The following is a 26,385-nucleotide window of genomic DNA, read 5'->3' on the forward strand; positions in this document are numbered from 1 at the left end:
TGTTTCCATTTCTTAAGAGGGGAAACACTAGATGATTGCCAATGAAAGAGTCTCGTAAGGTTTTGAAAAGCAGACTTTATTTAATAGGCACATCATTGCTTTAATAGCACTGGGCTGCACAGCTTACTGCACCATTTGTAAATGGCTTTGTTTGATTACATTGCATTTCCTCAGTGTCGGTAGGATTCAAGTAAAAAAGTTACTGCTTTTACTTCTCTATCATTTCTCAAGATGGAAAAAAAACAGTAAAACAACTAGCGCACAGGAGCATAATAAAGACAGAACTGCCTCTGATCCAGTAGAAGTCAAGACAAACTGTAATTTGAGCACTGAACAGTTAAAGCTGCAAGACAACCACACTACGTTTGCTCAGATGGGTTTTTCCATTGTGCAGGATAGAGATGAATGTTGCCCACTAATACAACAAGGGACTGGCTTACTTATACTGAGAAACAAAGACTGTCCAACACAGACAAGAATGAGGGCTTCAAAACAGCTCACATGAAATTAGTTTTCTTATTATTTCTAGTTATAAAAGTTGTACTTACTCAGCTGTAAAAGTTAAAGGCTTAAAAGAAAAGTACTGCTTATAGAACTCTAAACCTGCAATTTAATCAGCTTTTCACCTTCCCCCCTATATTACAGTTCTTCATGATAAGAGAAAACTGTCTTTAAGAGACAAAACCATAGCATTCTGGATTATTTTTGTAATTGAGTAGTTTACTTGGTTGATACATTTCTTCCCTGAAAAACTGCATTTTAAAATTTTATTAAATTCCACCAATAAAAGCATACAAAATCAGAAGTCATTAGAGGAAAATAATACTGCTCTACAAAAGAAAAAAGCATGACTTCTAACATAGTTTTATGAACATTGTAAAAGAAGCACATATGGCATTGAAATATTTTGAAAATTGAGAAGTATTTTGTGAGTTTCAGTGTTCTTAGGTTTTACACTCTCTTTTCTGAATTGATTTTTTTATATCTTGCAATTTTTTTAATATATGCTAGCATTGTATAGGACAGACAACCTAAAACCAACAATGCAGAGATCTAGCGTGCTGCACACTTTAATATACACTAGTTACTTTAGTTACTAGCACTTTACACTGACAGTACCTACTGTATTTGTAAAACTCATTTTTAAATCAGCTTGTCAAAGCTTTTGAGAAGCAATCTGGGCAATGAGGTGGGTATTTTTAGTGTCTACCATGAATACAGCCAATTACAGAATCAGAGGTCACTCTCTCCATACAGTGCTGACGAAAAAGAGGTGTAATCCAGAGCCCCAGGAACAGACCCTGGGCCCGTGTATGGAGGCATTCTCTTGATGCAGTACTCAGCCTGCTCAGGAGGCAGCTCTCGACGTAACTCATCGGCCAGGATATAAGGCTGTGAGTGGGGAAAGGATTAAGAAATTCAGTATGTATTCTTCAAAGACAACAAAATATATTTATTTTCTGCAGCTGTGACTAATAAACTCAGATACTCTGCCTGTTTTCCTATGACAAAATATTTTCCTTGGTAAATTCCATCCCTAATGATGAGTTGAAGGGGACAACGCTACCAACAAATTCATTAGGTCGAAGTCCAATATCAGAATATGTGGCTGTGTATGTTAGCTACTGAGCACTGTGCAGCCATGGGTAGACTGTTAGTGATACAGTTCACCCATGGACAGCAAGACAGTGTCTACAGTGCACTGCTGCCCCTTCTGCAGTGACAGGACAGACACGTTTTCAGTTAGATCCTGTTAGTTTCAAGGTCCTAATATATTTGTAATGGAACATGCATTATTGCTTTTAATGGTTTGCATTTATGATATGAAGTATACCGTCTGTTAACAGACTTGATATTATTTAAAATAGCAATATAATGAAAATAATTTCTTCTTGAGACCTAGGCTTTCATCTTCCACATGAGTTCCCATTAAAAATATGTCAGGAATTCAAAATGTGCTCCACAGTAAATGAGATCACAAAATCAATACAAACAGCCAGAATGAGAAAATCAATAGAGCGAGCTTGGGCAGATAGACCTGTACTGCTGTAATCCCTCCTTTCTCCATAGTACAGGATTGGTTTCCTGGCAGCACTGTTTATGGCCTTGACTCCGCCAGAAATTCTTGGGTTGCCATTATCCTCCTTTTCATCTTTATAAAGCACTCACTCGCCAGTGGACCTGGCTATGAGGAGGAAAGGATGCCATATTGGGGAGCTTCCTCCACATGCCCAGTAACAAGAGGAGGCCTCCTCCTCTTGCTCTTTCTATGATAGGGATACATCACATTGCATTGCCCTGTTGAATGAGCTGTCAGGTCATAACCCAGCTCACAATTAAGTGTAGACCTGTGCAACTGCCCAGGCCATGTTCCAGAGGGCCAAACTCTGCATTGAAACATCCAGACAACAGCATGAAAGGCAGAATGACTTCCCCTCTAATCAAGGCTGTCGTGTGGAAATAATTTGATGTATGATTTATCTATTATACAGACAAACTGTGTAAGCCTTGTCTAAGATGTCTAATTTTATGTTGGCTCTTTGTGATAAGAGGGTAAACAGACCAAGCCCTGAATTCTGCACTCATTTCAGCTAAGACTTGTGGTTCCAAACAAGAAGAAAAGGCAAGTACTTTCTCTGAAGACTTACAAACTGAAAAAAAAACTTCACTGTTACTAAAAGGCTTGTATAAGACTTTCAGCAAAGAAGGGCTAAACAGGAGGGCTGCTGAATCCTTACACCTAGCAGCACGATGACTGACCTTATCCGAAGCCAGGATTCTGAAGGAAGCTATCACTTGCTCAGCCGTGTCTGTGTCTGCCGTTTCTCTGGTCATGAAGTCAATGAAGGACTGGAAAGTGACAGTTCCTTGCCCATTGGGGTCAACCAGAGACATGATTCGAGCAAACTCAGCTTCACCCTTTCACAGAATCCGAAACACAAAAAATGGTCACCATAATATCAATCACCAACAGCCTGTGTCTCTCATGAACCAGCAGGACCAGTGTTTAAAAAGTCTTTAAAGCATCTTCCTGACTTCAGAACATAAATGTCAGAGTCAATGAAATCTGGAAACTTAAATGCCCAGCCCCCTTTTGTAGAAAGGACTCAGTGCTTTTGAAAAATGTCCTAAATATATAGTATGTATCTTTCAATTGACTTCCTGCAACTTCTTCCCACTTCCACCCTCCCTCAATGCCTGTTTTACTTGTTTTAACTTAACGCTTCATTAGCCACCCCATCCTAACACCACTGTAATTTAGATACCATGCAGGCAGGTGAAACAACAGCCCAAGAAGCAGTGTACTTGTAAGCCCACTGAACTAAAAAGGGAAATAATTCTGAAAGTTTCATGCCAAATATAGGACAGTTCAACAAAGACTAATCCTTTTTTCTACAAAAAAAGGGTGAATTGGAGGGGACAGATTTTTAGAATAAATAAGTGAAGCAAATGCAACCCGAAGGCTAGTTTATGAGACTTAAACAGCATCAAACTCATGCAGATAAAAAAGGAGAAAGAAAAATCAAATCATTTGATAACTGTTAATTTCAACTCTTTAAATTTCCTTAATTCAAAGAGCAATGCAGCAGACCATAGAATATGGCTTTCAAGTATTCAGTTTTACTTTTAACTTCCTTTTAAACCATTTGAAAATAGAGAAAAAGCAAAGAAAAAATGAACTAGTATCTCTAGTGCAAATGATATTATTAGTATTCTCTCAATTTAAATAAGTTTTAGTGTTGCTATGGTTAATGTTATAAGCTATAAGCAGAATCATTTGCCATTGTTTCTTAAAATTCATACCAAATCATAACCCATTGAAATTAAGCAAGCTCTGAAATCATCGTGGTCCATCAATCCATTCTTCCTCTATTGACCAAAACAATGCAAGGAATATGGAATGGAAGATTTGAAGAATCCAAGGTGATTTCCAAGGAGATGACGAGTTTTGACCATATTGGATCCAGTGTATGAACAGTATTCATTGATATTGCCCAAGCAGGTAACCAGAATCATCATCAGTTTTAAAGGAGGAAGAAGTAACTAACATATTACACACACAAAACAGACATTTTTACCATGAAAAGTAAAATCAGGGGAGTGATAAGGGAGAGGAGGAGGTGAAAGAGACAAGAATACAGAGAACACAAACAGAGAAGACAAAGAGAAGGGCAAGGAGAAAACTTTGTTACTGAACCAGTCAAACTCAGGAGATGCACAAGCTCCCTCCCTGATATGAAGTGTCTTTGAAAGGTTCTGCATGGGCTACTGTAGTGACTTAAAGTATAGTTTAAAATAGTCTGAAAATAGTGTATCACTGACTATTTCAAATATTCCAAGGCTAAGGTTGGTACACTGTGAGAGCTGTCTGCTGACATATGGGAAAAAAGTACAGGGATTTTCCTTCTGACTGCAGGCTGTCAAGACCTGGACTACAGCAGAGAGATGTGCATACTGGCTTAAAGGATGAGGACTTGCAAGTCTTAGAAGGAGGTCAGTTGAAGACCTTGTTTAAAAGGCGGTTGCTCATTTTCCAGGCAATAATGTATCTGTGGCATTCCTTGCTCAGACCTGAGTAAACATTAAATGGCATGATAGTAAAAAGGTAAATAAACTTTTCCTTTGTGTTGTAATTAAATGTAGGGGTTTGGAGAGCATTGTGTCATCCTATATCAGTAGAGAGCTTGTGTTGAGTCCATGGAAATGAAAATTATCAAAAGAGTGCAAGAAGCATAGGGGCTCCCTATAGTTATGTAGTAGAGTCCAAATAAAACTTCTCAAATCAAGTAAAAGAAACAACCTGAAAAATCTTTGAAAAACGCATAGAAAAATATGGTTCCAAGGGATGCTGACAGTCCATCTACTCCTGTTGTCTTCCCAGCGGCAGGATATTTTCAAAGCATGACCAGTACCTTGGAGTTTAAACCCACAGTCTCTTTGGCTATTATTATATTGGTCTATCTGAAAACACAACAATATCAGTTTCCTCTACCTGCCGGTCATTTCCAACCTGTCCTAGACTGATGAGGCAGGCTTTAAATTCATCAGACTGTAGGTTGTCAGATTCATCCTAGCATCCCATCACACGTCATGCATTTTGGAAGGTGAAAGGAAAGAAAGAAAAATCACAGATCAGGTTAGTTAAGAACATTCTACTCTTGTATTAAGAACCATGTTTTTATAGAACTTCATGGAAATGTAATGTCAACGTATTACAATGAGTTACCTAAAAATGTACAACTTTTGCAGTTTTGTGCTTTCGGTTTTTGTAGTGGAAAAAGGTGCTTACCTCAACTACAGTTAAAACTGTGCTTCCTCTCTAGGTGTTCTTTTAACATTTTTGCTAATAAGGCAGTTTTAATTCTGTTGAACTGCCATTTGCTTCCTTCATTTTCTATTGTCATACAGTGTATGTGAGATGTAGTAAAAAGATCACTGAACCTGGGGAGAAAGCTTTTCGCCTCTGAATTACTGTTACTTCACTCTTGATCTGATAACATTATTCAACAACAGAATGAATTCCAGGTTAAATCGCTTCTGGTAACACCATATCAAACTGGATCATTGTTTTGAACCAATATTATTTTCCATTTTGCAGGTCAAGAGATTCATACTAAGTTCTTAACAACAACTTTTCTTCCTGTTCATACTAAATGTGTCCTATCAGAGGTGTCCTTCAGATTGAGTCAACATGTATACAATTAAATATATGTTCCAAAATGAAAAATTATTACCCATATTGATTTTACAGACTGACACTTTGGAGAAGATCCAAGGTTGTCTGTCTGCTACAAATCTGCCTGCTGGATGAATAATTAATTTTTTAAATTTTCTAGATAATTATGAATAACTAAAATTACAGGAGTTTTAACAAATGCACTGGGTTTATTTAATATATTAAAAGGATGAAGTGGTGCTTTACTAAGTTCATCACTCCATGCATTTTTGACATTTCATGCTGTTATTATATTAACTCCCACTGCATCAGCCTCCACCAGCTCCATAAAGGGAAGATGAAAAATAACAGTGAGAAGTCTATGATGAGAGATAAAGCAAAGCTGCAAATCTGGAGCAGCATTTAGTTAAAAGCCATAATCACAGTGAAGTTTTTTCCTTTAACATCTCTATTTTATAGGATAATTCCTGTTATAAGGCATTAAAAAGTATTTATTTTATTATTCTGAAAATGTTAATTTAAGTCTGGCTTGAAACTCTCCAAAGCCACCCTGAAGACAGCATATGGCAGGTCACACCAGGAGTAAAGTCAGCTCATTTTACTGTCTTTCTAAAACCAAAGATATTACTGTGTGACTGCGAACAAAAAGATATAAAAGTGGCACCTAAGAGCCAAATCCTGTCCCTCCTCCTCTATCTGGTGTTGGTAGAGGGCTGTTAGCTATGTGACCACACCAGGGGCTGGGTGGTCAGTATGTGCATGAGCTCCCTAACCACCACACCCGGCAGCGGCAGTCGTGCAACAGGTAGCAAAGGGCAGATGGGAGAAAGACCAGCACTTCTACCAAGAAAACATTTTCTTTAGGAGATGAATGCAATGGGTGTGCTGGAGCTCATCACCACCATCTGGTGAAGTGGGACTCCCCACTGAGGGTCCAAGCAGTTGTGCTATGTGCTATAACAGGTTCTTACATTCTCATAGTGATTTTTTTTAAATTTGCATCATATATGGCCTAAAAAGGCATCTTTGCAGTATATCAGAGTTCCATGGGACACAATGGTATTTTGCAATTAATGCATGGATCAAGCCCAAGCAAGGCCTTGCTCATTGGGAAATGGTTCTTTGTATTTATTTGTGTTGTTTGCAGACCAACATTAAGCACTGAAATTAGTTTTTTAAAGCATATAACTAACTTTGCCTTGTTAATCTCTTCCTGCCAATACAAAGTATAACACTGAAATACATTTCCATGTTTCATTATTAGTCCCCAGAAACCTCTTCCTTTTCCCTCGTGATTTATATGTGGCCTTATAAAATAAATGAGGTTCTCAGTCAAAGCAATACATTCTTAAAGACGTCCTTGAGTTTCCTGAATGTTAATTGACCTGCACAAGCCTGATCATGTGCTTTCTTTAATAGGGAGCTGTTGTTTTTCTGTTAGTAAAATATGGGTGGCATGATGCTATTGCTTTGCATGCAGAGCTCTTACTTAAAATCTGTAGTTTGCACAAAAATTGATAGCAGAATATGTTAACAGCCATTAAGATATTACATGCAGAGCAGCTGCAGATCTTTTACCACATATTTCACAATCTTATTTAGAATTTATTAAATATACTGAATCTGAAAAAGGAATCCCTGCATAAAAAGACTTCAAAGCCAGTGACTGACAACACATTTGTGTTGGTGTCCCAATTTGTCTGCATACCATAGTTGAGCTATGCACCATTTCAAACAGTTCTAAACTGCTTTTGTGATTCAGACATTGTGTCCCACTTTCTCTTTTATTTTTTTTTTCCTTCCCTCTATGCCATCACATTAAGGAAGGAAATATACTAGCACTGCTAAAGATTTATATTTATACCTACAACTAGACTGTGCCTTCAGGCACAGCCTCCAGCAAGGAGTAGTGGGTAAGCAGCAGCACCCTCAGGAATAACCTTTGGGGGTACCAGTGTGTGTACATGGCCAGCTGGGGCCCTCTTGCCCCGAGGGAGATGCAGCATCTTCACCACATGCCTTGTCACGCTTGCTGTGCTAGCACATCTCTGCTGGTGGATGCTCTGAAAGAAACACAACTCTTCCTGCCCTTGTAATTGTTATTTGCATGGTGCCCACTTACTCAGTGCATTTTGAGAATCAGGGGCATGTGGCCCCTGAAAAAAAAAAACCTATAAAATACCTAATAGCTTTCTTTCAAATATTCAGGATGTAAAAGCCATTTAAAACAATTCACCCAATTACTTAGTTTTTTCAAAGGACTAACAGCTGCAGAATGAAGCCCTATAATGGATTATAAACTGTAAGTTTTTTATCTTTTCATATATTCTCCCTGGGGAAGAAGACAGGGGTTCCTTCCTCAGTTATCACCAAATGAAGTTAGTTTTAGAAGCACTCTATTAAAAGTTGTTAGGTTTGTGTGTACCAAAATACATTCTTTAAAATGGGGAAGGGAGCTACTCTGCATGTTAGTACTTTGCAGACATCCTCACACACACAAAGAGTCAAATATTAAAAGATGTCTTAAACTGGAGAAATGCCACAAAAGTCAGATCTATAGCATGCATAAATTATTCTGTTGTACTTATGTATTTAAAGCCTACTCATCAGGGGCAGGGACTTTTCCAGATCTTTTCTGGCTATTCATCATTGTGAACTGCAAGCCATTCTTTCAGTGAATTTTTAAACTATGTCAGGCATTCAGAAATGTTGCTAAGTGCAACAAAATTATTACATATACTGGTAATTCCATCTGACATGGAGAACTCAGTATTTTTTATGTTGGTGCTTATGTTCAGATGATCCAGTTTCATCTCAATTTCTATTTAAAGTGATCAAGACCGTAAAATAATCCATTACTGCCCTCTCTATCTAAATTCCAAGTTTAGAATCTTCATTATCTCATGTACCCTGAAGTAACTCTGGAGCACCCTGGATTTCCCTTATTGACCAACACTAAATATTTGAGTGTACAAGGCCATACAAAGTAAATAAAAACGAAAAACAACCTTGTCTCTCTCACACGTTTGTTCAATGCCTCTTTCTAGCCTGTGTAGATTGAGTCACATCTGTCCATTAAATTACAGTGTAATTTAATCAGTAAAAGCTTTTCTTCTATCAGTGTTTCTATTAGCTGTCCCCTGTAGAAAGCCTGGCTTGACGGCTGACTAGTATTCGATCTTACCTTCTTGCTTTCTTTAACTGTCATTATGCTACTCAGAACATAATTGCTGCACTGGGTCAGTTCAAAATTACTCCTAGGCTGATTTCCCATGTCTGATGTAAAGAGGAGCATACTAAAGGGGGCATACGCAAAATGGTCCTTCCCTTAACATGGTCATTCCAGATCTCTTTTTTAAGGCCTTTGGATTACAGAATCACAGAATACCTGCCTGGACACATTCCTGTGCATTCTACTCTACGTGAACCTGCTTTAGCAAGTGGGTTGGACTTGAACTACAGAGGTCCCTTCCAACCCAAACCTTTCTGTGATGATCCTTCCAGACCTCTTTTTTAAGGCCTTTGGATTACATCTGTCATGACAGAAGATACAGTCTGCAGCTGAACTTGCAGTCCAGTCCCAGGTTGTTGAGGCCATAGAAACTGTCATCATCTATCTCCTTCCACTTCTGACTCAGACACTCAGGCTTCCTGTAATGGAAGTAAGAGCAGAAGGGACACTGCCTGAAGCAAGGAGAAACCAGGGATAGGAGCTGGGAAGCACTTCTGTGTTGCACATTATTGTCACAGCCCATCTCCAACAGGCCTCCAGCAATGTGACACAAGCGTTCTCTTCCAGGCCATATAGCCTTTTCTAATGCCTTGCTCTATTGTAGCCTTCAGTAACTCCAAGTGTTACTATATCTGTAAAGCCTAAAGAACTGTAACAGTAGGGCTGGTTGGTATAGGAGTTAGCTTTGCCCTTCAAGACCTTCTGAGGCATCAAAAGATGCCCACAGTATCTCCGTAGCCACTGAACCAGCCTTGCTGAGAGTGTAGCAGAGAACTCATCTATGAACTACAAAGGTACAGGGATGCTAGAAATCGCCATCTAGTGTCAGATAGACTAGGATACAGTCACCTTGCTTCCTCATCTTTAGGGAGCTGTCAAATCTTTGTCCAAAGTCTCTGGTTCCCCTTAACAGGGTCTCTCAAATACTGGTGTGTAATTTATCCAGGCCTGGTACTCTAATTTAATAGCTCTAATTGGTCAGTTGTCTGTTCCAGTGCATTGGGAAAGCTATTTAGTATGCTACATCCTTCCACCGCAGGAAATTTATCTCTGCTTCTGTGATGTTATCTTCTGCTTCCTTAGAAAATACAAAAAGGAACTATGCTGCACTAGAATCACATTAAGATTTTTCATAAAATTTGTTCCTGGTTCCTGTGTAGCTAACCTTTCCTAAGCTTGTGTTTTTCTTCAAAAAGCAGAGGTTTGGCAATTCTGCTTTTCTTTCTAAACAATTAGGGATATTCTAAAGAATATTTAGCAAACTATGACTGTCAGCATCCAGTACACATTAAGTATAAGTCCAGGTATGAACAACCGTTTTGTGTAGAGTTGGACAAACAAGAGATCAGTAAGAAGAAAGTGGCATTTTGCTATAGCCTGAAATGATTTGAAGGAGTCGACTCATGTGGTAACAGAATATAAGTCAGGGGTTAAGCACAGCCTGCTAACTACAGGAATATGTACTGGGAAAAAGACAACAGCCTGGTGCTATATTACAGTAAACTTTTTCCAGTATTTGAAATGTGAATTTGATTTTGAAGGTGGGTTCCTGTCAGCACAGAGCCAGCAGAGCTAAATCATGTACAGATGGTTTTCCAACTGGGAATGTCAGATCCCTATCTGCATGCATTTTGCTATCGTGTCTATTAATAGCTACCTTTTTAACCCTCTATCCATGAATACTACATAACTCACAGAAGAAGTGAGTTAAGTTTCTTCACAATAGTGTGTTCATTCCTACTTTTTTCTTCATCCATGATTAGATAACTGAAAAAAACCAGCCCCTTATTTCCCACATAGAGCCAGAAAATGAAAAGATTTTCCTGGACAGCTATCAGTGCCCCAGCTATATTCGCCACAAGTCTATTTCTAGGGAAACAAGTTGTGATTTAAAGAAAAAAAAAACCAAAAAAAAAAAAAACAAACAAACAAACAAAAAAAAACCCAACACTGTAATCCAGATTACAGCTAAATTGGAAGCCACTGGCAAGTGCACAGAACATGCTGCAGTGCCTCAAAATAAAGGGCACATTGTTTTCCAAAACACAGATTTATCCAGTTCTCTCTGTTATTTGAACAAAGACTCAATTGTATTAGCAGAACTATAACTTTGCATTACGTTTAAAGAATACAAATTAATCTTTATCCTATCTGTACGATACTATTTCATAAAGCTATAAATTCTTTGTTAACTGTTGGTTGCGCTTTTTTTCTTATTTAAAAAGAGCCCATTGCTACTGCATTTGCAGTTTTTTAAAAGGTTTACATTTGGAATGGAAAGAAACTTGCTTTTTGAAAACAATAAATACCACTAGTTGAGAAAAAGCAGGAGTACTGTACCCTGTCAAAATGATTGAAGGATGCTCTGAAGTCATTCATTTGTTCCTGGGTGATACCCTTGGCATCTCTTGTGAGGATCTGAGTCTCAACCTCATTGATAGTTCGAGCAATGGTGGTAAGTAGGAGCTCCCATCCAACACGGATGTGCTATGAGAGAGACAATACTGATTTATTAAAGAATCAAATATATTTTTCTAAGAGTATAAAAAGTACAACAAGGAAAAATCAGTTCTAAATATTTATGTGATACCTTTTCCATTCCACTAACTCTATACTGCTACCAAGTACCCTTAAAAATAAAAACCGCCTTCAGAAAAATACGCAACTGGTTTCTAAATGGGTGCTTCTTCATTAAATTAAAAATAAGTTAAATAAAACAAGTCCTATGAGATTATTAGGAAATCTGTCAAAGTCCATCCTATGTTGCACTGTCTTCAGGTCAGGGCAGATAATTCTATGGCAGAATAAACTAACAAGTACAAAAGGGAGTAAATGGCTACCTCCATAGTATAGTTGGTGTGCTTGTTGTCAAACACCAGGGCTTCTTGTATAAGCTGGTGATCTCCTTCCAGTTTGTCAATGTTGTGTTTATAATTAATGATATTGTGCTCATATTGCTTCAGCTGATTCATCTGGTCCTCCAAAGGCCCTGTCATTTCAATAGAGCTGCGGGCAATTTCCTGTCAAATGAAACAAAGACACACACCCCGCCCCGCAGAATTTAATCTTCAGATTTGCTAATTCGACCAACATTCACATAAATATGTAATATTTTTGTATTAAGAAGCAACAGTAAAGAAACCTTCCTACAGTGGAGATGATAAGTTTTACTGTAGAAAACGTATTTTGAAAGAAATGTGGCACATTTATTTCTGGGATCAGTATTGAGATCCTAGTGATTCTGGTATCTTTTCTTTACAGAAAACAGAAGCTAAATAGTGACCATTTAGTGACTGGTTTTTCAAAGCTACATTTCCTGCTCACCATCAAGATACCACTTGTACACACTTCCACAGTTTTAAAAATCATCTTCACAGGTGCTAAATTCTTCAAGATCAAACAGCTGGTGAACTATCATGGAAATTGCTGTTGTTCTGTATATAAAGCACAGATCAAAAACTATAAAACACTTTGTTCATCAGCTTCTGCATGAGGGTCTGACACTCACTTCCATCTTGGTCTGGATCCATGGCCCAATGACATTGGCCTGAGCAGCAAACTGGCGACGCAGGCGCTCGTTGGCATGCTGGCGGGCTAGTTCCTCCTGCAAGGATTGATCCCTCTGAGGCACCAGCTGCTTCACCTGTTACAGTGGGAAAGCACTAAGTGTGAGTAGGAACAATTGAATAGTATAAAGACAAATGGAACAAATAAGTCTACAGTTACTAATTTTTATTACTGATCTGAAGGCTGGTATCAGAAGGAAAAGCCAGAAATATTATCACTATTTTATTTACTGATTCCTTGGTAACATAAGAAATTGCTAACGTGGTCTTGGGCAGCCTGACCAGAGAGACTGACGTGGAGACATAAGAAATTCTCACCTCTGACTGGATTCAAGTTCAAGACAATTATTTAACTTGAACTCTTTTTACAGCAGTTACTTTGATTTTCTTTTGAAACACAGGTGATTTTTCAATCTCTGAGTAATTGTTCTAAGAAGAATCAGTGCAAAACATTTTATTTGAGCACAGCCATAACAATAGGATGAGACACATTGAGCCCATCATGTATATCTGAAGGTCTCTAATATATTACAAATGATTTTTTTGGCTTGCCCTGGGAGATTGTAAATTTAGGCCTTGTTGCTTGGTTTTTGTAACCCATTGAATGTGTGGTCTTGTCCATGTAAGTTTATGTATTGGGTAAATTCATACATTCTACACAACCATTTACCTTTAGCATATTATCTGGCTTGGTTCCTAATGAAATAAAGTTTGTGTGATTGCTATAGGAGCCTCTCTTTAATACCTCCCCAGTAATTTTTTAAGGTAATTGCCAATTTCAGTCTAATTGGACAGAACATTAACGGTCTCAAAGATGCTATTTCTTTTACAACATCTGTGAAAAGCAGCAGCTGGGTAGAAGACACACGTGAACTACTGTTTATACTGAGAGAAAAAATACAATAATTTTCTGTTCTTTTGACAGCACCCCCTGGCCTGTCCACTGGGCAGCCACCAGCTCTGCACTAGCCCCAACACATGCTTCTCCTGCTCTGCCAAAAGGACATAGGTAATACTGAGAGATGGGATGTTGTGAAGCAAGCCTAGCAAATATAAGGGAGATCATAAGATACTGTAAAATGTTCATTCTGGCATCTGATGATCTAAATTAATTTACCGATTTACTGTAAAGTTCTTTGAATATTCTCTATTCTTAAGCTAGAATACTATGTTACAATGTCTTTTGTGTATTTAGCATACATTACCTTTTCCCACTTGCTACGAATCTCTTCCACAGTAACAGTGCTGTAAGGATTGGTTGCACTTATTCTCATGCTGTAACTCTGAATAACTTTTTCAACTTCATTCTGGATTGACAGTATGGCCTGTCTTTCACCATCTGCCTCTGGCAAAGTAGCTTTAAATTGATCGTGTGCAGAGATTAAGCTCTAAAATAGGAAACAGAGGGAAAACGTGAAAACTTTAATGATCCTTTCAACATGTGGAAGATCTGCTCTAAATAAGCACAGCTCTTCTCTCAGCTACCCAAACACCCTATCTACATGTATCTGTAGATACAGGAAATAATACATGTAGATACATTCATGAAACAGCCCCCATTAACTTTATCACAACCATGATCTCTGGAATATACTTTCATACCAATGAAGACCATATTTATAACAGAGCAGACATTGTCTATAACAAAGAAAATGTCAAGACAGTATACAGGTGTTCTGCTCTCCAAGAAGGAAAAGCTTCCTTTCTTGTCTTCCCTATGACTGTAACCCCCAAAACAGACAAATTACCTGAATTTCTTCTATGCTATGAACAATAAACATGTCCTGTAGGTCTTCCATAGCACCTTCCATCCAGTTGTTGAAAGGAGCGGCTCTTTTGGCAAACTCCAGATGAAGCTGATCAATTGTTTCGAGCAATTTCTCCGTTCTCTGTGCAGGGTGGGAAAGGCACATTCCTTTGTTACCAGGGTAAGACCTAACTCCAGACACATACCCACCCATGCACAAAGTTATGCTTCATCTTTTCAAAAGCAATTGTTGACTGATTTCACCCTCTGCTTTAAGGATTTTCACTCAAGGCAATTGCAATAAAGATACTCTTGAATCTAACATTTTAAAAGAGTGTCTGCCTTTGAAGGGTAACAGATGAAATGACTACTTCACTGCTGATATTTCAAGTATTTTTGTTATTCTATATGCAAATAAATTAAAATCTGCTAATCTTGCTTTAGTAATTTTTTGTAAGTATAAAAAGAAAGAGTTAGACGTAAGTTTTCCACCTTGGTATGCATGTGACTACTTCTTTTCTTAAGGAACAAGGTTTTGGAAAGTATCTCAGTGTTTTTGAATACTCACTACCAAAAAATTAACTCAGTACTGGCCATTATCCTGTACCTCATCTGATTAAGCTCAGACAAGTATGAAAAGGTAAGAGCCTAATGGCTTTTGCTATACTTGCTGGACACCAAATTCCCAAAGAGTGGTGCTATAAACTGCATGCCATTTGTTGCTGCTTTAGAACTGTTCTTGGCAGCTGAGCACTGTCAAGTCTGCCCTGACCAATTCAATCTGTTTACAAATGAAATGATACCAAAATGAAACGGAGATCTGAGGAAAGGCTTCATTGCTGTTTGGATTCCAAAGCAGATGCCCAATGGCACTGTTTCCAGATCTGAAACAAATGGTTCATTCCCCTATCCGTGCCTCAGCTGAGCTGCTGATCATTGTTATATGGCTTACCTCCAGTGCCTCTCTCCTTTTCTGAGTAAGTGTTCCCAGGCTGTCCCATTGGTCACATATCTTTTGGCATCTATCATTGACACTTGCAGCATCATGGTAGTCCAGTTCACTAAGAAAGAGTGAAGAAAAAAAATATGTGTGACTTTCTGAAAGACAGGAGCAGTTGCACTGTCCACACTCTTCCACTGGCCCTCAGTAATTCTTCCACTCTTTTTTGCAATATTTCTCCTCCAGGTAAGTGTTGCACTAGAGACATGTGTGATCTAGACATTCAGCACTTCAAGACACACAACACAGGAACAAGATCGACCTCCTTTATTGTGAGAAGAAGCAAGTATCTATCTGTGCCATCCAGGTATTAAAGACAATTAAGGTGTCTAACCATCTTTTTCTCAGTATTCCTGTGGCACAAGCGATTTGATCTTCAGAAGACCAGAATGCTCCAGTCTGGGACTTTATCAAGTTTCTGAAGACTGGTACAGCTTTAAATTAATGGCCTGAAACGTAAGTTTTGTTCTAAGTAATCCAATGATCCTATACAGCCTCATATACTCTGAAATTATTTAACTGAGAAACAGACCTCAGGCTGCATTCAAAGCATAATCTCTTTCTCACAGACCTGCCCAGATTTGGGGCACAGAGAAAAATTTTCATCTTTCTGTCCAGGAACTCCTCACAGCGCTACACCCTATAACTGGCTGTTTCAGAGAATAGGAATCTCCAAACCCGTGTATGCCACCAGCATGAATTGCTGCACTCACAAAGGATGTAGCAGTTAGCATTGCTTCTTTACCTGCTTAATAGACTTATATTATCCTGACAGAAAGCAACTTACTATTCTGCCTAAGACTGGAAAAACTGTTTAAGGTTCTGTTCTGAGATTCTGCAGTGAGTCTGTCTCAAATAGAATTTTTGACCTCAGCAGCAAGTAATCCCCTTGGTTCTGCTGCAGCCATCGTGACCATAATAAAATACACGTCTTGGGCAGTTTGGAAGCTCACTTTTATTGGTGTGCCATCATCCACTGAATCTAGCTCTTGGCTGCTCCTCAAAGACACTTTGCCCAGTACTAAGCATCACAGAGACTTTATCACAATATGAAGCTAAGATTTACATTAAGGCTTGAATGAGACATTAAATGCAGATAGAATTTGTTCCTTTCTTTTGAGCATTCTTCTCTAGGCAATTGGCAAAAGGAATGTACAGATCACTCTGCCAGTAACTCAGAGAATCATAGGGGACAAACAAGGACAGAGGTAGCTTTCCTCTGTGACGCTACACTCTAGGCCAGGAGCAATATTCACGCTTCCTCCTCCAAGCCCAGTCAGAGCAAACTGGTTTTGGAAAAAGTTGAAAAGTATGTGAACGATCCTGATTGCAAAAGGTTTTGGATGTGCTGCAATCAATCAACAAGTAATAATAAAATGACATAACAGTTTTAAAAAGTAACAAAACCAAGCCCCAGTCATGAAAGTAGAACTGTTACTGTAAGGAGAAAGCTGCCAACAAGTCATACCACACAAGGGCTCCTTAACTTGAAAACTTGCTTCCTTCTTTGGAGCAAGACTTTTTATTAGCCTTCAAGGGATGCGACAAAAGCCATCTATCTGTTACAAAATTTTAAGTCAGAACCGTGGAGCTTTAGATGAGTTTTTGGCTGGCAATCTTTTTTTTTTTTTTTCATTTTAGCATTTTGAAATTATTAGATGATGTTCCTCTGTGAGCTCCCTAAGTGGATGGGATGTGGAGATATGTATTCTGGTCTGTTTTCGCATAACAAATCTAACATATCAGGATATGGTCAAGTGCTGAGTCCTGCACTTTGGTCACAACAACCCCAGGCAGCGCTACAGGCTCGGGGAAGAGTGGCTGGAAAGCTGCCTGGCAGAAAAGGATCTAAGGGTGTTGGTCAACAGCCACCTGAATATGAGCCAGCAGTGTGGTCAGGTGGCCAAAAAGGCCAACAGCATCCTGGCTTATATCAGAAACAGTGTGGCCAGTAGGACTAGGGGAATGATTACCCCCCAAAATTGGCACTGGTGAGGGCCCACCTCAAATCCTGTGTTCAGTTTTGGGCCCCTCACTATAGGAAAGACATTGAAATAGTAGAGGGAGTGCAGAGGAGGGTGACGAAGCTGGTGAGGGGTCTGGAGCACAAGTCTGATGAGGAGCAGCTGAGGGAACTGGGGCTGTTTAGCCTGGAGAAAAGGAGGCTGAGGGGAGACCTTATTGCTGTCTACAACTACCTGAAAGGAGGTTTTAGCATGGAGGGTGTTGGTCTCTTTTTCCAAGTAACAAGTGATAGGACCAGAGGAAATGGCCTCAAGTGGTACCAGGGGAGGTTTAGATTGGATATTAGGAAACATTTATTCATGGAGAGGGCTGTCAGGCTTTGGAACAGGCTGCCCAGGGAAGTGGTTGAGTCATCATGCCTGAAGGTGTTTAAAACACATGTAGGTGTGGTGCTCAGGGATATGGTTTAGTGGTGAACTTTACAGTGTTAGGTTTATGGTTGGACTTGATGATCTTAAAGGTCATTTCCAACCTAAACGATTCTATGACAGAGTATTTTTGCTTCAATGGATCACTTATCGCCTTTTGTTGACTATGATAAGGGCAGGTATCCTTCCATGAAAGTGAGAGACTGATTGTACCAGCTGTGGCCAAAGTCCTGGAAGGTAACGTGCAATGTTCCTCCGCCAGCTATGCCAGGGAGGTTCAGCCATTCCCCATAAGATCTTCGCTATCCTATTTCTTCCAGGGATATGTGCTGTGGACAAATAGGTAGGAGAATAATATTATCGAAACAACTTTTTAAAAGGGCACCTATGGGTCAAAAGTCATAAGTGAGATTCCCAAGTGGTATTAAACAGTGTAGCTCCACTGCCTTTCTGGGCCTGCTGTAGTTTACTTCAAGTAAGTGTATTATATGTGTCAAGGAACATTTTTCTGCTCAAAGCAGGGGCAGAGGAAGAAATAACTACTGATAGGAAATTATTTACTTGGAAAAAAACACAGGTTTACCTTCCTTGTCCTATTCATTTTTGTATCCCTCTCAACATCGTAGCTGTGAAGAGACTAAACATATTTTGCAAAAAGAAGTTTTGTTTATCATGCATATACGAAGAATTGCTGCATATATGTTAGAGATCTTCTAAGAAAGCAGTCATTTATATTTATTTGATTATTCAAAATCTACGGCCTTTGGAATTTAAAAATCACCAAGCTATTCCTATTGATCTTACAAGCAATTCAATCTCATCTGTAAAGAATTAAAAATTTATTCAAATTTTGTCCTGATCCAGAGAAGTACTTAAGTAAGAGCTCAGTTTAGGAACAGTGATAGTGTCTCAAAAATAACCTGTTGAGCAACATGTTTTAGCACTGCTTCAGAACCAGGCTCATATTAATCATGCATGTAAGCACAATTTGAGCCCAGGTTTCCAGAAGCAAAAAGAGTCTCCAAATCAGTGTTACAAACAGTGGGCTTCTTGGCTGAAAATAAATTGCTACGCTAGAAGTGACAGATATGCAAGGAATTACATTCCAAAAATTTTATCTTGATGATTGAAAACACTGAAATCAGCACACAAGACCATAAATTACTATGGCACTTCATAGTACAGCTCACTCAACTTCTGTTTAGAACTTACTATGTCATAAATGGCAAATCCCATTTTAGAAATGCCTTTTTCCAGCTTTGTATAATGCCCTATCCAAGCCTTGTTAGGCCTCACTTCCAAGGAATATCTAAGTCTCTACAGGCTGGAACATAATAATCTTATAGCAGCATCCTGGGTGGCATCACCTGCTCGCACACACACCCTAATCTTTTATCTAAACAGCACCAATCAACAAACTTGTAGCAACTGCAGCCTTAGGCACACAGTGGACTGAGGTGTTGCAGCAGAAAACTGTTAACTGGTAGAGTTCAAGGTCACACAGCAATTGTTCTCCCTTGAAAGAGCAACATCAGGCAGCCAAGAGATTGTTTAAATCAAAACATGGATGTGTACTGCCTCGGAATTTAGACACAGATGATGATGATTTCTTTAAGGGCCTGATCCGGTGATGAAAAAAAAAAATAAAACAAGAACAAATACCCACATTGACTTCAATAAGCTTTGAATCATGTGCCAACACACATTTCTTAGCTCTCGGACATTAGTCAATCCTTCTTTAAAAATATGAATAGAGAAAGAAATTAGCATTTGCTTCCATAATTTCACTGTGTGAGGAATTATGTACAAATAATTAAAATTAATATTTAAATATAAGTTGCCTGCTTGCAGCTAATAATAAAACTTGACCTTTATGACCTTTCATTCAGCATTCTCCAAGGGCACTAAGCATAACTGAGCTACAGAGTCTCAGTGAAAAATCAGGCACTGAGGCACTGATAGCCCATTGTACAGAGAAGCAGAGAAGTCAAATTAGAGCATCTCTAAAAGCAATGGGTTTTCAGCACCTTTGTGGCCCAGGCCACAAATAACTCATTTAACTTCACACAGCAAATTACTGAAACAACTGAGAAGATACAATCTTAAAATAGACAGGATACAGTGTTCACTGGCCTCACCAGAGGTAAAGGACACAGGGTTCAAAATGCTGGTAAGCAGATGCACTACATTCCCAGAGATTCCCATCACTTGTAAAGGTGAAGCTGAATTAACAATCATTAGGCGTTTCAGAAACTTTCTTTAGTATAAAGAGGAACAAATAACTCCACAACAGTGATCAAGGCATGACAGAAGGTGTTTTATAAGCTTATATACTCAGTGAAATCTCCATCCTCTGTGTTTTTCAGACTTCTTTGACACTAACTAAAATCCACTACTTACTCTGCCCACTGTGCTTTACTTTTCCTCCTTTAAATAATCTTGAAAAACAGGATTTTTCTTCTAAATCCATTTGAATTATACAATTACTATAAGTCAGGTATTAAATACATTTTTAGACAACTTTCTGTTTTTTAAACTGTTAATGAATGTGGAGCTGTTTATGAGTCACAGTCCTTCACAAAGTAAAAAAGGGCATATTTTTAACACTTGATTTTTGAGTAGTAACTGTTTTGCCTATTCAAAAAGGTGAGAACCTGAAACTTGGAGAGTTGAAGCCAAGGGCAGGAATCTGAGAATTTTGATGTTGGCTCATGTTTCAACCACTACTGCACATTTGTTCCTGTTGGCTTTACAGATTTATACTGCGGGTGAGCAATTACTTTAAGTATGTGTCAAATTGCTATGATCAGGAGTAGCACCATTGATTTACAGTACAAAACCACCTCAAATAACTGTGCAAGATTATAAAATCTAATGTGCTTAGCTTGGAGTACACACCGGGACGGATTTACCAGAATAGGGACATCAGTATATAACAGTACGGTCCTGTCAGTGTGGGCAGAGCTTTGCTGACAAAACCATGCTTTACACAGGACTTCTGCTGCCATGTGTCTGTCAGTCAGGGGCCTTGAACTTTCACATCCCTGACCTATGTAGGTGGTGTCAATGACACAGATGTGGCCTAAATGTGTTGTAGAATTGTCCTGAGCTTTGGTTGTGTTTTCTTCTGGCATAGCATGCTGAGTGAGCAAGTGTTGGTCCTTGTGACTAAGTTGATGGAAATGTGGATGAAATCTCAAGCTTTCCTGTAGGTGAGCTTGTGTGCTTGGTTGCCTTTGTGACCCTGAGTAAATTAGTTTTCATATGCCCCACTGCCCTTTTTGTAAAACAGAGACAATGGCACTTCCAAATATAATACGAAGAGATTGTGAAAATATGTATACTAGAGATAATTAAATCTTCAGAACAGTCGGTGCCTGACCCACTGCTACAGGGATAATTTAGAGATGTGAAGCCTTTTGAAAGGACGAATATACTTGTGACAAAAGACTTGATTTTAAGTGAAGATGCTTGATCTGTAATTTGTGTAAGTGAATTTTTTTTCTAAGTTAAACTACTCGTAACCAGTACCACTCAGCAGACCATATGAACTGAGAAATAAACTCCTACAGCATTCCCATCAACACACAATGGACTTATCAATAGAGCTAATGCTAAAAGCTTAGTGTTAAGTCAATTTTAAAATGTTTCTTTTCAAATAATTTTGGCCAGTTGTATATCTATATTTGGTTGGGGGTAAGGGGGAGATGAGGGAAAGGTCTCAGTGACCAGCTCAGATAATATACTTATGAAGCTATCTCTGGAATTCTTACGTTGGTACCTATGACACTATCAAATTCATTGGAAAGAGTTTATCGCAAAGTTAAATGTCAGCAGCTGCAAGACTTTAAATGGAACATACTTCAGCTCCTGGGCAATGGCAGCGATCTGTTCCACCCTGTCCTGGTGAGCAGCCAAATCGCTCTCAAAAGCTTCATGTTTCCTTAACATAGCGCGGACTTCTGTCAGAGTAGCAGATTCATAATCCTTCTGAAGTAAGATCTGCTCTTTGCCTGAAAGAGGAAATTAAAATACTAGTTGGTTTTTTTTTTTACTAATTTGTTGGTTAGAACAATTGCAAATTTAGTCAACTTTTTCAACCGAGTCATTGTGAAGATCATATGTATGAGATGAAGTCCCACCCTCACTGAAATCAGTAGCAAAGTGTCAGCACAACAGTCTTAATTAGAAATATATCTTTTTAAAGGTTTATCAGTAATTCCTTGATTCTTGCATAGGCTGTTTATACTGGTCTAAAATAGTATTACATTGCTTGAGAAACTGGCATAAAAATGGTATATCGGCAAAAACTGAGGCTATAAACTATTGCCATAATTCTTTTGTAGTAATGAAGTAGTAATGAAACCAGAAATCACACTGCCATGCTCAGCTTCACTCTTAGTAATGATCTGTTATTCTTTTTCATGTTCTGCCTTGAATTCATTATTCATTCCAGCACTTCCAAAATAAATAATAATTTAAAAAAAAAAAAAAAAAATCGAGACATGTGGCTGTCTTTTGTTTCAAACACTGAATTTTAAGTGGAAAATACCAACCGATTTACAAAGGGCTAGGGAAGCAAAGAAGTCGGAAACTGAAATATTACTCTTCAGTAGCTCCTGTGTTGGACAAGTGAATCTATACAGACAGTCCCTATAACTGCAGCTCACCACATGGCATTACACAGCTCTGTGAATTTTACAGCCGGAAGGGACTATTGTTTCACTTGCTGTGTACCAGCTTATGTTAAGTTTTTACTGTATAACAGCCAAAACATGTCACCATGAGCAGTTTATGCTGAGAAAATAGGCTCTAAGGGCTGATACACACTATAGATTCCCTTCTAGTATCTGCTTGGCAGCCATTTACAGCCTTGTGTGCTTCCAGTGACTGTGTTATGGGATAGACTCTGTTTTACTTTCACCATGTGAAAAGAGTCTAGCTGGAAAAAGCCAGAAGCATGGCAGAAGCAGGAAGACTGTTATCAGGGCAAACAATAGGATGATAGAGTAGATCTATGTTTAACGGTCCCCAACAAACTTGTGTGCCAGGGTACAGTCCTACAGCTGTTGCAACTATACGTAAGGTTAGGTTATCATTAAAAACCACAACTATAAATGAGGTGTAATCCAGGGTATGGAGCGAAGCAGAGATGAGTCCATTATCATGTAGTTTATGTGGACTATTCAAAACATTATGTTGGCCAAATGATAATCAACTCAGAATAAGTCTATTAATGATTTCACACTTAACCAGCGGTGTCACTACATTCCTGGTTGGATTGCTGGTGTATAGGAATGCATTAGCAGTAATGGCTTCCATTCAACTGCAGAATTTTCCCACTAAGTTTGACCCACTACCTCAAGAGTACGATTTTTACAGTTACATTTCATTGGCAACATGCCTAAAAAAGTTAGGATCAAAACTATAGTCAACAAAGCCTGCAATTTTATCTGTTATTATTTTAGGTTTCTGAAACTGTCCAAACTACTTATGAGCAAGTTTCTGGCTCACAAATACTAAGCACTGACAGTTCAACCTCGAACATTAAAACACTGAAAATGTTAGAGCCATCTCTGCTCACCATATGCCCACTGTTCATGAGTGGAAGCCTTCTGCCTGAACTTCTCCGCCAAGTGTTCAAGTCTTTCCAGTCTCCGTATTTCATTCAGCAGCCACTCTTCATAGCCTTTCTCAGCTTGTTCAAGTCTCTGCCAAGCACCGGCAATATCCTGTGAAGAGGATACATGGGAGAGAGGGGATTGAAGTATAATCTCTTTTTATCCAAATTTGCAGATATCTGATTCATTCACAATTTTGCTCCAAAAAGAGAAGGTTTTATGTCCAGTTTTTGTAAAATCACAGAATCATAGAAAATATTGTCAAGCAGTTCAGGAAGTCTTGTAGTCCAGACATTTGCTCCTAATAGTGTAGGGTGGGTTCATGAAAGGAATCCCTATACAAACGGCTTCCAAGCAAAGCTACACATTTAGGGTCTTCACAATATATTAGAATCGTAAATTGTTTTGGTTGGAAAAGACCTTTAAGAACATTGAGTCCAACCATTAACATAGCACTGCTAAGTCCTTCTGTGCTTTTACCTCCCATTTTACAATGTGTATGTTCTGTTATGATGTAATGATCTTTTACGAAAAAAAATTGCTTTGCTCTTGGAAGTTGACAATAGCAAAATGTATTAGTGTCAAGAGAATTTGGTGTGTTTTATCTGGAATACAAACTCATTTCACTTTCTGTGGTACACAAAGTTTTGTGAGCTTCCTCAGAAACTCAAAGGCAGTAGGAAACTGAAGTGACAAGCCCCTTATTTTCTGCATAGGGGAGTGGACAATGGCCCTCTTCAGATAGTGCAATCATCTGTTTATTAAATCTTAGCAATCAAAAACACAATGAAAGAACAGAGTACCTAAGCAGGTTTGCTATATTCCACAGGAAACGTTTTGACCCACAGTCAACTCACAATACTTACCTGCAGGTGAGAATTCTTGGTACTGCCTATGCTTATCATCACAGACATAAGAAAAAACAAAATTTAATTTTAAAAAGTAGAAAAAAACCCATAAATATATTTTGAGCAATGTCTGTTTCTGTAAGTCTGATGACCAAAATGTTAGTGAAACCACTGTGAGTTTTGGTTAAATAAACAATATTTGGCCTCACTGATAAAGAAGTACTGATAACACTCACAAAAAAAAGCTCTGTATCGTTTCATGTCTCAAGACAATTTGCACTTGGGGAAAGCCTTCAAAGAGGCAGAAGCACGCTTAAGAGAAAGCAAGATTCTAAAATGAAAGGAAATGTCTAAAGAGAATGGTTCAATATTGATAAAGTGCAAGAAACTGAAGTTTCTGAGAATGACTTAATATGGCATTTCAATCCCTCACGTTGAAATTTTTGTGAGAATGTTGATAAAAAGGAGAACAGAATATTGATGCCTCCTTTACTTACTGAAACCATTTTTCCCTCTGATGGCATGAAAGCTGGCCGATTGCTGATCCTCAGTTTTGTCTGCAGGGTGTTGAAATTGATCTCCAGTTGACATTTCTCTTGGACTTTGGGAGGTTTGTGTTTGCGGCGGTAGTCCCGGAAATCCTCTAATTTCTTCTGCATAGCCTGCATTGTTTTTTCTGGGGTCCTGTTTTCCAGCCAAGGGATTGTCCGGCGAATCCATTCTAAAAGCTTTCAAACCAACACAAACAATTGAAATAAAAGCAATGGAAAAGCAACCAAAAAAAAGATCATATTGAATGCACATATCCTAATCAAGTTTGTTCCTTTAATATTAATGAATTAAGTTGGTGTCAGTACTTTAATGGCAAGTAAGCACAGCATTTTCAAAGCTCAACAATACTTTTTTTACTAATTTGCCCTGATACTCAACTTATTTCTAGAAATACTCTGATTTCCAGAAAGACGAAAACATATGTAAGGTGTCTCTATAGCTAAATACTCAGAAGCCCAGTCACCCAAAATAACTTGCCACTTCCAGAAGTGTTTGTCTTTATGTCTTAAATAGTCATAGTTATGAGATCAGAACAGACAACAGCCAAATAACTCAGGTCATATAAAAGTTTTCAATCAGAAGTCCGTTAGTGCTAATGTAGCACTGCTGTCTTTGCGTCCATCATCTTGGTATGTTTTTGCAGGTTAAAGGACATTGGGAGCTCTGACTTGTGCACTATACATCTGTAGTCCTGACTTAACAAATTTGCCTTTTACCAAGAAAGGACAGGAGGAGCACAATGTGCCCCCTTCATTCATTCATTTGCTGCCTGTGTTCACAGGTGCACTGTGAACCCCCTAAGAGACTCTGTCCAGGTGTGCTTTGCAGAACACAAATCCAATGGGGCTTGGAGTGAAAGGATCTTGTATGTTCCACATGTGGTCAAGGATGGCTGTCTTTGGAGATTACAGAGGAGCAAGTCTGGTTTCGGACAGACCGATGACAGTCCTCAAAACATTCTTTTTGGCACATTAATGAGACTGAGTGACTTGCTGGTGGTCACACAGGAAGTCTGTGGCAAAGGAGTCATCTGAAATTCGACGTCTTGGGCAACTGAGCTTTGTACCCTACCACTGTGAGATTTACCTTCACTTTGCTGTCTTGCAGACAGTGCACGAATCTTTCAGCTTTCAGTATTTCATGAACATAATTATTGCTACATAAAAGATACAGCTGTCTTTACCTCACTTGCTAGTCTCTCATACTCTTCCATCAATCTCTCGTTTTCTTGATTCACAGCAAGCACCTTACAGATCCGGTTAGCTGCAGTCTCAGCCTGTAAAACACAGCACATAAACAGGACATATTCATAAACACATTCTGAGAAAGGTACAGGCTTGGAGAAAGAGACAGAATGTGGCCATGGCAAACAAAAATCACATTGTTTTACAGTTGTTGATTTGTGCTCCTAGGTTACTTAGATATATATTTACCCTCCTTTTGTAGGGTAAATAGATTCCAATGGCCCGAATAAGGCACAGATCAGCACAGAAGTCACCTTGCTGTACAGTGAAGCTTTATTACACAAGAGGGCATTCCACACTGCCATTATGGTTATCTAATAAACCATCTATTTTCAAAGCAGTCTTAGGACATTCTTAAAGTTATCCTATTAGGTTAATTTTTTTGAAACCACACCAAAAAAGTATTAGATTTGTTAGCCATACTGGAAAGACACCCATGTGATTCAGGAGTCCCAGACTACTCTATATCTGCACACCATAGATACATATACCCTCAAGAGTATAT

The 26,385-nt window shown here is 38.7% G+C and overlaps 1 protein-coding gene across 1 annotated transcript in view; it reads right to left on the reverse strand.

Annotated features, from left to right (window-relative positions):
• Nucleotides 1-55: 55 nt before the first annotated feature.
• Nucleotides 56-26,385, reverse strand: part of ACTN2 (actinin alpha 2) — a 69,540-nt gene continuing 43,210 nt past the window's right edge. The window contains exons 9-21 of the mRNA XM_065835859.2: nucleotides 25,820-25,912; nucleotides 24,582-24,812; nucleotides 23,200-23,347; nucleotides 21,478-21,628; nucleotides 15,175-15,283; nucleotides 14,224-14,364; nucleotides 13,681-13,863; nucleotides 12,418-12,552; nucleotides 11,750-11,929; nucleotides 11,250-11,396; nucleotides 3,805-3,870; nucleotides 2,761-2,919; nucleotides 56-1,392 (exon numbers count right to left, since the gene is read on the reverse strand). Of these exons, the coding sequence (XP_065691931.1) occupies nucleotides 1,234-1,392; nucleotides 2,761-2,919; nucleotides 3,805-3,870; nucleotides 11,250-11,396; nucleotides 11,750-11,929; nucleotides 12,418-12,552; nucleotides 13,681-13,863; nucleotides 14,224-14,364; nucleotides 15,175-15,283; nucleotides 21,478-21,628; nucleotides 23,200-23,347; nucleotides 24,582-24,812; nucleotides 25,820-25,912 (1,902 nt within the window). The 3' untranslated portion in view covers nucleotides 56-1,233. The remainder of the gene's footprint in view (nucleotides 1,393-2,760; nucleotides 2,920-3,804; nucleotides 3,871-11,249; nucleotides 11,397-11,749; nucleotides 11,930-12,417; nucleotides 12,553-13,680; nucleotides 13,864-14,223; nucleotides 14,365-15,174; nucleotides 15,284-21,477; nucleotides 21,629-23,199; nucleotides 23,348-24,581; nucleotides 24,813-25,819; nucleotides 25,913-26,385) is intronic.

Source organism: Patagioenas fasciata, chromosome 3, assembly GCF_037038585.1.
Source record: "Patagioenas fasciata isolate bPatFas1 chromosome 3, bPatFas1.hap1, whole genome shotgun sequence".
NCBI classification, from domain to species: domain Eukaryota; kingdom Metazoa; phylum Chordata; class Aves; order Columbiformes; family Columbidae; genus Patagioenas; species Patagioenas fasciata.